Source organism: Staurois parvus, unplaced genomic scaffold, assembly GCF_062004578.1.
Source record: "Staurois parvus isolate SC_StPar_1 unplaced genomic scaffold, SC_StPar_1.0 ptg000347l, whole genome shotgun sequence".
NCBI classification, from domain to species: domain Eukaryota; kingdom Metazoa; phylum Chordata; class Amphibia; order Anura; family Ranidae; genus Staurois; species Staurois parvus.
The window spans coordinates 7,053,091-7,064,897 of record NW_028318143.1 but is presented as its reverse complement, the minus strand read 5'-3'; the positions used below and the strand labels follow the sequence as shown (position 1 = coordinate 7,064,897).

Here is an 11,807-nt window from a genome sequence, read left to right as displayed (position 1 = left end):
AATGCATTGTGGTGTAAATTTAAAGTGCGTTCATATGGCACGAGGACTAGTTATTTTCCATATGTTGTTTTAGGAGGAACTGCTGCTGTCCTACCAACCAGAGGGAGTATAAAGAAAAGAAAAAACAATGTCTAAAAGGACTGGACATTGAACAATAAATCAGCAGAGTGATGGGTGGGCAGGGTACACAGGTAGAATATGAAATAATGGTTCACATATATGTGTTTTAATGTATTTTTACTTTATTGGAATTCCTTTTTAAAACAGTAAACTGCCATGAAAAACATTTTACAAAATTGGGCCCCCTGGAACTTTTTGGCATTATGTACAGCATGGCATATTTACACATTATGACACACTTACCTGGTAAGCGAACCCCTGCAGTGCTGCAATGTATGTTCATCACCATTCACTTCCATCTTCCCAGTCTTCTTCTGGATATGGAGTCTTCAGCCATCTTGATTGGCCAGGATGGAATGACTACTGTTCTGGCACAGAACTGGGCAGAGACTGTGCACAGTGCGGTGCATGCGTGACTTGGTGTACACTAAAAAAATGCTGATAGACAGGGAGAAGCAGAGAGTCTCTTCTGTCATAAAAAGCCTCCCTATCTGCATTTTTTAAACGAGGGATCTACTTTTGCTTTAAAAGCAAACTTTTAAGCCACATGCATACTATGGGGGACTAATTATCAATGTTTTCATCTAAGTGGGCATTATGTACTGTGGAGGAGTGCAGAGGGTATGAGAGTGGACATTATGTATGGTAGAGGGGTGCAGAGGGTATGGTAGGGGGTATTTTGTATGGTAGAGGAGTGCAGAGGGTATGGTAGTGGGTATTTTGTATAGTAGATGAGTGCAGAGGGTTTGGGAGTTGGCATTATGTACTGTAGAGGAGTGCAGAGGGTATGAGAGTAGGCATTATGTACTGTAGAGGAGTGCAGAGGGTATGACAGTGGGCATTATGTATGATAGAGAAGTGCGGGGGGTATGATAGTGACATTATGTACTGTAGAGGAGTGCATAGGGTATAACAGTGGGCATTATATACTGTAGAGGAGTGCAGAATATGACAGTGAGCATTATATACTGTAGAGGAGTGCAGAGACTATGAAAGTGGGCATTATGCACAGTAGAGGGATGCAGAGGGTATGGTAGTGGGCATTATGTATGGTAGGGGAGTGTAGAGGGTATGACAGTGGGCATTATGTACTGTAGAGGAGTGCAGAGGCTATGACAGCAGTGACATTATGTACTGTAGAGGAGTGCAGAGGGTATGACAGTGGGAATTATGTACAGTAGGGGAGTGTAGAGGGTATGACAGTGGGGATTATGTACTGTAGGGGAGTGTAGAGGGTATGACAGTGACATTATGTATTGTACAGAAGTGCAGAGGGTATGACAGTGGGCATTATGTATTGTAGAGGAGTGAAGTGTAGAGGAGTGCAGTGTAGAGGAGTGCAGAGGGTATGACAGTGACATTATGTACTGTAGAGGAGTTCAGAGCAGGGGCGGACTGACCATTTGGAAACTCGTGCACTGCCCAAGGGCCCGGGGTCAGTAGGGCGCCCCATGAGATGCCCCTGGTACATTTTTCATAGGCTTTTTTGAGTTTGGGCAAGGACACAGGGGCCCCATGATCCCCTATTGCCCGGGGGCCCCATGAGTTGTCAGTCTGTCCCTGGTTCAGAGGGTATGATAGTGGGCATTATGTATGGTAGGGGAGTATAGAGGGTAAGAGAGTGAAAGTATGTTCTGTAGATGAGTGCAGAAGGTATGACAGTGGGCATTATGTACTGTAAGGGAGTGCAGAGGGCTTGACTATGGGCATTATGTATGGTAGGGGAGTGTAGAGGGTATGACAGTGACATTATGTACTGTAGAGGAGTGCAGAAGGTATGACAGTGGGAATTATGTACTGTAGAAGAGTGCAGAGGGCATGATAGTGGGCATTATGTATAGTAAAGAAATGCAGAGGGCATGTTAGTGAGCAGTATGTGCAGTAGAGGAGTTTGATTGAATGACAGCGGACAGTAATTGCAGAAAAGGAATATAGAGGGTATGACAGCAGGAAGTATGTGCAGGAGAGGAGTGCAGAGGATATGACAGGGAATGGTATTAGGTGTATATGGTTATCATTCTGAAATTACATTCACTTTAACACTGAATGTTAAAAGTAAAAGAAATGTTCTAATGATATTTGTCCATTCATCGAATGTGCAAAGAATTTTCGTATGGCCTTTTCTTATGAATATTCTCGTCCAAAAATCTACACGTGTATGGCCAGCTTTACACAGAAGTGGGAGCAGATACCTGTTAAACCCAGGTACCTGCCCCCCCCCCCCAAAAAAAAGTGCCAAATGTGGCAGTGAGGAATTTAAGCAAGTGGAACTTCCCCTTTTGGGTGAAGTTCCACTTTAAAGCAGAGTTCCAGTGAAAATTAAAAAAAAAAAGTCAACAGCTAGAAAAACTGTAGCTGCTGACCTTAAAAGAAAATGGACACTTACCTGTCCCTTGATCCCATGGTGTCCCCCCCACCCCCCCTTCCCTGGTGCTGGCTTCTTCAGTGTAGGCACCTGGCTGTGACAGCTTGCGGCTGGGTGCCCATTGCGCTTCTGTGCGTAGTGCTGTGCTTTCTGAATGGTCCTATAGTCTGGGACCTGTCATGTGTCCCAGAGGACTGTGGGGAGGACAACTTCTGCTTCTGACCACCTAAGCAATTGCAGCAGAGGTGGCAGTGGGTACCTGTCAATTTTGGGTACCTGCTCCCCAGGGGTGCCAATTCTTAATGGGGAGTGGGGGACCAGTACTTAAAGCAGAACTTCCCCTTTTGGGTGGAGCTCAGCTTTAAGGAGCCCATTTTGACTATGCTTTATTATTTATTTATTACAGGTACTTACTGTATATAGTGCCGTCAATTTACATAGTGATTTGCATATATATTGTACATTCACATCAGTCCCTAACCCTCAAGGGGAGTACAATCCAGGGGCGGACTGACCATTTGGAAACTCGGGCACTGCCCGAGGGCCCGGGGTCAGTAGGGGGCCCCATCAGATGCCCTTGGTACCTTTTTCATAGGCTTTTTTGAGTTTGGGCAAGGACACAGGGGCCCCATAATCCCCTATTGCCCGGGGGCCCCATGAGTTTTCAGTCTGCCCCTGGTACAGGTCCCTAACTTACATTCATATTACACATACTAGGGCCAATTTAGACAGGAGCCAATTCACTTACCAGCATGTCTTTGGAGTGTGGGAGGAAACCCACACAGGCACAGGGAGAACATGCAAACTCCAGACATGTGGTGCCATGGTGGGGATTCCATCTGATGACTCTAGTGCTGCCAGAGTGAAGTGCTTTAGCCACTGTGCTGCCCCAAAAGGGCTTTGCCAAAAGGGTGCAAAATGGTAGATGGTGTTCACCTGTTTAGGGGGCGACCTAAGAGGACCCAGGGTCGGTGGTCCCAGCTGATCCTGAAAAGATCCCCTCCAGTATTTGCACATCTGCTCTCCTACTGTCCTGAATGGCTTCCTGCCCTGAGAGTGTTTGACTCCCATGCTGCCCACTGAAGAGCCTCCAAGTCAGCTCCGACTGTTCAGTGTGCGCTGAGTGGGCTGAGCCCCCCCCTGACATACACACACACCGCCATATAGTACACAGCAGCTGCTGATGTCATCAGGAATCAGTTTGTGCTGAAATCCAACACCACTGGGCAGGATCGTCCCGCAGTCACAGGCGATCAGCGCTCAGCAGCTCCTTCTCGCCTCCTGCCACTTCTCTGTCTGTCCCCGACTGTCTGTCGCCGACTTTCCCGGAGCCGAGTCAGCGGCGGCGCGTGCCATGTGTAGGGGCTGATGGGTGCCGCTGCCGCCAGCCTGCCAGCCATGCAGAGGAGCCGGACTGCCAGTCGCCACCTCCACCTCGCACTCGCCTTCTGATTTCGACTGGATCCTCGCTGCGCGGACAAATGCAGACAAATGCATTTAGGAGCCCAAAGGACAAGGAGTGGACGCATCTCTCCCACTGCAAAAACGTAAGTCCAAGCTGCTCGGGGGGAGGCTGCACACCCTGGAATGCCCTGACAGCACTTGCTGGGATCTGTAGTCCCCCCTACCTTCCAGTTACTGCTGGATACCCCCCCCCCCCCAGGGTTGGCTGTCTTCATCCCATGGAATGACATGCTTTACATCTGATCAATTGGGATTATCAATGCCTTCATTACATGAGCTGTGTATGGGAAGTTCTTCTGACTTGCTGCAGCAAGAGAGGGGGTTCTGGATGAAGCCGGAGTTCTACAGCTGGCACCAGAAATATGGGTTACTATGAGAATTATTGCATATTTCTTAAAATAATAAATCAGGTTACTATGGGCAACCCATGGGCTCTTGGTTTCCATTATTTTGGAGGCTTAGGTTCCCTAAACCAGGAGATCCTGGAATGTGTCCCTGAATTAGAAGTTCTTCTGACTTGCTGCAGCAAGAGGTGGTTATGTATGAAGCTGGGGTTCTGCAGCTGGCACCAGAAATCTGGTTGCTATGGGCTGTGTGTCTCCTAATGGGAATTTTTAGATATTTCTTAAAATAATAAATCTGGTTGCTATGGGCTTTGTATCTCCTAATGGGAATTTTTAGATATTTCTTAAAATATTAAATCTGGTTGCTATGGGCAACCGAGGAGCTCTTGGTTTCCATTATTTTTAAGGTTTAGGTTCCCTAAACCACAAGATCCTGGAATGTGTCCCTGAATTAGAAGTTCTTCTGGCTTGCTGCAGCAAGAGAGGGAGTTATGTATGAAGCTGGGGTTCTACAGCTGGCACCAGAAATATGGGTTGCTATGAGAATTTGTGCATATTTCTTAAAATAGGAAATCATGTTGCTATAGGCAACTGAGGGGCTTTTGGTTTCCATTATTTTTAAGGCTTAGGTTCCCTTAACCACAAAATCCTGGAATGTGTCCCTGAATTAGAAGTTCCTCTGACTTCCTGCAGCAAGAGAGGGGGTTATGTATGAAGCTGGGGTTCTGCGGCTGGCACCAGAATTCTGGTTGCTATGGGCTGTGTGTCTCCTAATGGGAATTTTTAGATATTCCTTAAAATAATAAATCTGGTTGCTATGGGCAACCGAGGAGCTCTTGGTTTCCATTATTTTTAAGGTTTAGGTTCCCTAAACCAGGAGATCCTGGAATGTGTCACTGAATTAGAAGTTCCTCTGACTTGCTGCAGCAAGAGAGGGGGTTATGGATGAAGCTGGAGTTCTACAGCTGGCACCAGAAATATGGGTTGCTACAAGAATTTTTGCATATTTCTTAGATAAAATATGAAATCTGGTTGCTATGGGCAACCGAGGGGTTCTTGGTTTCCATTATGTTTGAGGCTTAGGTTCCCTAAACCAGGAGATCCTGGAATGTGTCACTGAATTAGAAGTTCCTCTGACTTGCTGCAGCAAGAGAGGGGGTTATGTATGAAGCTGGAGTTCTATAGTTGGCACCAGGGTTAGGAGGGGGCATTGTAACTTTAAAGTGAAATGCTATGGATAGAGGAATACACTGCTGAAATTATGTATCATATTCAAGCGTTCTCTACTTTGTATCTTCTTAGTGGGGTCACCTAATTCATTTTGCATCCCAGCATCTCCTAATGGGAATTTTGGATACTTCTAAAATGAAACAGGAAATCGGGATGCTATGGCCAACCAGTGGGCTCTTGGTTTCAATTATTTTGGAGGCTAAGGTTCCATAAAACACAAGATCCTGGAATGTGTCTCTGAATTAGAAGTTCTTCTGACTTGCTGCACCAAGAGAGAGGGGTTGTTTAGGAAGCTGGGGTTCTACAGCTGGCACCAGAAAGCTGTGTGTCTCCTAATGGGAATTTTTGGATATTTCTTAAATAAAATAAGAAATCTGGTTGCTATAGGCAACCAATGGGCTCTTGGTTTCCATTATTTTTGAGGCTTATGTTCCCTAAACCACAAGATCCTGGAATGTGCCAATGAATTAGAAGCTTCTCTGACTTACTGCAGCAAGAGAGGGGGTTATGTATGAAACTGGAGTTCTACAGCTGGCACCAGGGTTGGAGGGGACATTGTAACTTTAAAGGGTGGAAATGCTATGGATAGAAGAATACACTGCAGCAATGTTGTATGATATTCAAGTGGCTACTCTAGAACTGTTCTCTACTTTGTATCTTCTAGATGGGGCTTATTTACTAAAATTGTATGGTGCAAAATCTGGTGCAGCTCTGCATAGAAACTAGTCGACTTCCAGGTTTTATTTTCAAAGCTTAATTGAACAACCTGAATCTAGAAGCTAATTGGCTACCATGCACAGCTACACCAGATTCTGAGTGCTTCAGTTTTAGAAAATCTCCGCCAGTGTCTTCTAATGGCTGGCTTTGAGGAATTTTGGATGTTTCTAAAGTGAAGCAAGAAATCTGGTTGCTCTGGACAACCAATGGGCTCTTGGTTTTTGTTATGGTTGAGGCTGAAGTTCCCTAAACCACGAGATCCTGGAATGTGTCACTGAATTAGATGTTTTCTGGCTTACTGCAGCAAGTGAGCAGGGGTTATTTATGAAACTGGAGTTCCAGAGCGGGCACAAGGGGGAAGGGGATTGGCAGTGTAACTTTAAAGGGTAGAAACTCATTGGACAGTGGTGGGGTCATCTAATTCATGTTGCATCCCAGTGTCTCCTAATGATGCTGGCTTCAAGGATTTTTGGATATTTCCTAAGAAAAGTCAGAAATCTGGGCTCTTGGTTTGCATTAATGTTTAGACTTAGGTTTCCTAAACCACAAGAACCTGGAATGTGTTACTGAATTAGAAGCTTCTCTGACTTGCTGTAGCAAGTGAGGGGTTATTTATGAAACTGGAGTTCCAACTGGTACTAGGGTGAGCATTGTAACTTAAAAGGATGGAAACGTGGGGTCATCTAATTCACTTTGCAACCCAGCATCTCCTAACGATGCCAGCTCTGAGGAATTTGGGATATTCGATAAGAGAAGCAAAAAATTTGGTTTCTATGAGCAACTAACATGCTCTTGGTTATCATTATTTTTGAGGCTTAGGATCCCTAAACCATGAGATCCTGGAATATGTCACTAAATTGGAAGTTCTTCTAGCTTGCTGCAGCAAGAGGGGAGGTTTATTTATGAAACTCTTGTTCTACAGCTGACCCCATACACTGGCCAGGTTAGGGGCAGCTTTGTAACTTTAAAGTGTGGAGATTATACACATAGTGGGGTCATCTAATTAATTCTGTACTCCTAAAGATGTTGGCTTCAAGGAATTTGGGATACTGTTTAGGTTTTCCTTATTGTTGAAGATTAGGTTCCCCTAATTGCAACCTAAACCAGGAGATCCTGGAATGTGTCACTGATTGGAAGTTGAACATCCAATTCAGTGACACATTCTAGGATCTCCTGGTTTAGGGTGAAATAAGGGGAACCTAAGCCTCATTAATAAGAAAAACCTATAGCAACAAGTTTGCGTATGTATGAAACTGGAGTTCCACAGCTGGCACCATATACTGGCTAAGTGAGGGGGAGCATGGTAACTTTAACAATTGGAAATGCTATGTATAGTAGGGTCACCTAATTCATTTTGTATCCCGGAGTCTCCTAAAGATGTTGGCTTTGAGGAATTTAAGATATTGTTTAAGAGAAGTACGCAAACCTGTTGCTATAGGTTTTTCTTATTACTGAGGCTTAGGTTCCCCTTATTTCACCCTAAACCAGGAGATCCTGGAATGTGTCACTGAATTGGAAGTTCTTCTGACTTGCTATAGCAAGAGGGGGGGGTTTATTTATGAAACTGGAGTTGCACAGCTGGCACCATATACTGGCTAAGTGAGGGGGAGCATTGTAACTTTAACAATTGGAAATGCTATGTATAGTAGGGTCACCTCATTCATTTTGTAATCCCATTTTGTCTCCTAAAGATGTTTGCTTTGAGGAATTTCAGATATTGTTTGAGAGAAGAACGTAAACTTGTTGCTATAGGTTTTCCTTATTACCGAGGCTTAGGTTCCCTAATTGTACCCTAACCCAGGCGATCCTGGAATGTGTTGCTGAATTGGAAGTTCCTCTGATTTGCTATAGCAGGAGCAGGGGCGAACTGACAACTCATGGGGCCCCCAGGCAATAGGGGATCATGGGGCACCTGTGTCCTTGCCCAAACTCAAAAAAGCCTATGAAAAGGTACCAGCGGCATCTCATGTGACCCCCTACTGACCCCGGGTCCTCAGGCAGTGCCCAAGTTTCCTAATGGTCAGTCCGCCCCTGAGCAGGAGTTGGATTTATTTACGAAACTGGTGTTCCACAGCTGGCACCATATATTAGCCAGGTTGGGGTGGGGGCATTATAACTTTAAAGAGAGGAAATCCTATGTGTAGTGGGGTCACCTTACTTATTTTGTATCCCATTGTCTTCTAAATATATTGGCTTCAAAGAATTTCAGATAATTTTTAAAGAAAGCAGACAATCTGTTTGCTATAGTTCTTTGTTATTGGTGAAGCCTTGGTTCCGTAATTGCACCCCGAACCAGGAGATCCTGGAGTGTGTCACTGTATTGGATGCTCCTCTGATTTGCTACAGCAAGAGAGGGGGTTATTTATTAGGCTGGAGTTCTACAACAGGCATCATTTACTGGCCAGGTTAGGGGAGACTCTTACTTTACAGGTGAATACTCTATGAAAATGCTATATAAAGTATGGACACCTAATTTATTTTGCATCCCAGTGTCTCCTAATGATGCCGTTTTTGATGTTGGATAATATTTAAGAGAAGCAAGAAATCTGGGTGTTGTAAGACCCAGATGCGCTCTTAGTTTCCATTGTTGTTAAGGCTTAGGTCTCCTATTTGTACTCGAAACTTCAAGATCTGCAGTGTATCATTGTATGGGAAGTATCTCTGATTTTCTGCAGCAAGTTAGTGGGTTTTATTTATGAAACTGAAGTTCCACAGCTGGCACCATATATTGGGCAGATTGGGGAGGGTGGAGGCATTGTAACTTTAAAGGGTAGACATGGATAGGAGGCCTCTTAATTCATTTTGCATCCCAGTGTCTCCTGATGATGCCATCTTTGAGGGATTTTGGATATTTGTTACAAGAAGCAAGAAACCTGGTTGCTATGGACAACAAAGGCACACTTAGTTTTCATTATTGTTGAGGCTTAGGTTCCTTAAAAGCATCCTAAGCCACTAGATCAGCAAGGGAAGTTTCTCTGACCTCTAACTTGCTGCAGCAAGGTGTGTGTGTGTGTGTGTGTGTGTATATGTATGTGTGTGTGTGTGTGTGTATGTATATATGTATGTGTGTGTATGTGTGTGTGTATGTGTGTGTGTGTGTGGGGGGGGTGTTATTTATGAAACCGGAACATTACTGATGGCTTCATATATTCGCCAAATTAGGGCAGCTTTTTAACTGTAAAGGGTAATGGTGGTGATGGGGGGAGGGGGGTAATTGTACAATGTAAATGCTATGTATAGTGGGGACACCTTATTCATTTTGAATCCTGGTGTCTCCTAAGGATGCTGTCTTCAAAGAATTTTATGAAGGTTTGTAAGAAACGTAAGGAAACTTGCTGTTATGGGCAAAGGGTGTACTCTTAAATTATATTTGAGTTGTTCATTGTGTTGTGATTAGGTTCCCTATTTGCACCCTAAACCATGAGATCTGGACTATGTCACTGTTTTGGAAGGTCCTCTGACTTGCTGCAGCAAGGTTGGGGGGGGGGTTATTTATGAAATTGGAGTATCACAGCTGGCACCATATACTGGTCAGGTTAGGGGGGAATTGGGGCATTAAAGGGAGGATATTCCTTAAAAGCACCCTAAGCCAATCGATCAGCAAGGGAAGTTTATCCGACTTGCTGCAGCAAGGTGTGTGGGGGGGTTATTTATGAAACTGGAACATTACGGATGGCTTCATACATTTGCCAAATTAGGGCAGCTTTGTAACTGTAAAGGGTGGTGGTGGTGATGGTGGTGGTGATGGGGGAGGGTAATTGTACTATGTAAATGCTATGTATAGTGGGGACACCTTATTCGTTTTGAATCCTGGTGTCTCCTAAGGATGCTGTCTTCAAGGAATTTTTTTGAAGGTTTGTAAGAAACGTAAGGAAACTTGCTGCTATGGGCAACAGGTGCACTATTAAATTGTATTACTATTGAGTTGTCCGTTGTGTTGTGATTAGGTTCCCTAGTTGCACCCTAAACCATGAGATCTGGAATATGTCACCGTTTTGGAAGGTCCTCTGACTTGCTGCAGCAAGGTTGGGGGGGGGGAGTTATTTATGAAATTGGAGTATCACAGTTGGCACCATATACTGGTCAGGTTAGGGGGGAATAAGGACATTAAAGGGAGGATATTCTTACTATGCAAATGTTATATATAATGGTCACATCTGATACATTCACTACATTTCAGCATTTTATAATGAGGCTGGATTTGTGGAGTTTTGGATATCTGTTAAGAGAAATACAAGAATTTGGTTGCTGTGGGCAACATACATGCTTTTGGTTTCCCTTACTGTTGAGGTCCCCAATGTAAGGCTTTAGTTTTCTAATTGCACCCTCAACCACAAGGTCCAGAATGTGTTTCTGCAATTTAAGGATAAATGGAGAATGTGAAGGAACATAGAAAAGAGAAGACAGAAAAAGAACAAGTGGTCCATCAAGCATGTCCCATTCTTGAATTTTTTGTTGCTGTTTTTCTTTATGTTTTTTTTTACCTTTTTTGTCTCTGTATGTTTTTCCTAGCATAGTTAAAATTAATTTACAGTTGACAGACTCTTTACTTCTGCTGGAAATCTGTTCCCAACATCAACTACACTTTTAGTAAAGTAAAACATTCCAAGGTTAGTTTGTATTTTTCTTTTTGTATTCTGAATGATCCAGTTGGTACATGCAGCAGGTTTATTCAGAGTGCAGCAACCGATGAGAATTAAATGAAGTCATTTGTACAGTGACGATGGTGGTGACATCTTGTAAGCTGCCCTGGGACGCTGCCCCCCAGAAAACTGATTTAGCTCTTCCTGAAAAAACCCAGCAGTAGGCCATGTCAGAAAGCCTCCACTCAAAAACTGGAGTTGTTGTCCATAGCAATCAAACCAGTCCTTGTTTTATTATTTTCCAGTGCAGCTTTTGAAAAATTATAGTACCTATTTGTGGGGTGCACCATCCAGTGGAAACCAGTAATGTTTAATTTTTTTCTATGAGTGTTAAATTCAAGGCCGGGACAAGGGGTGGGCAGGAAGGGCGGCTGCCCTGGACACAGTGGGGATTTGGGGGGTTGCGCTAGTTGAGGTGATTTAGAGGGGGGATTTATACTAGGAGGGTAGATTTGTGTTTACAAGGGGTATTTGGGGTGGGGGAGGATTTGTGCTAGGATAGGGTATGGGGGGGTGAGCTAGAAGGGAATATTTGGGGGGGGGGGGAATTAGTGCTAGGAGAGAGGATTTTTGGGTGATTTGTGCTGGGACAGAGGGATTTTGAGGGGGATGGAGGATTTATGCTCAAAGGGGAAATTTAAGGAATAAAGGATTTGTGATAGGAGGGGGGATTTGGGGTCGGAGATGATTTGAGCTGGGAGGGGATTTGTACTGGAAGAGAGGGAATTTTTGTTTGGGGAGAATTTTTGCTTGCAAAGGGAATGTATACTTAGGGTGTGTGTGATTATTAGCACTTTTTTTTTCTTGGGGGGGGGGTACGTTTTGCTGATACATAATGCTTATACATTTTGGGGAGGGGGCTAGTACTTGATTTTTTTTTTTTTGGGGGGGGGGGACTTTTTGCTGATACATAATGCTCATACA

General features: G+C 44.2%; 1 protein-coding gene across 2 annotated transcripts in view; it reads left to right on the top strand.

Annotated features, from left to right (window-relative positions):
• Positions 1 to 3,666: 3,666 nt before the first annotated feature.
• Positions 3,667 to 11,807, top strand: part of COL24A1 (collagen type XXIV alpha 1 chain) — a 384,809-nt gene continuing 376,668 nt past the window's right edge. For both annotated transcript variants that reach the window (XM_089684422.1, XM_089684421.1), the window contains exon 1: positions 3,667 to 4,032. In XM_089684422.1, coding sequence (XP_089540548.1) covers positions 3,977 to 4,032 — 56 coding nt within the window. In that variant the 5' untranslated portion in view covers positions 3,667 to 3,976. The remainder of the gene's footprint in view (positions 4,033 to 11,807) is intronic.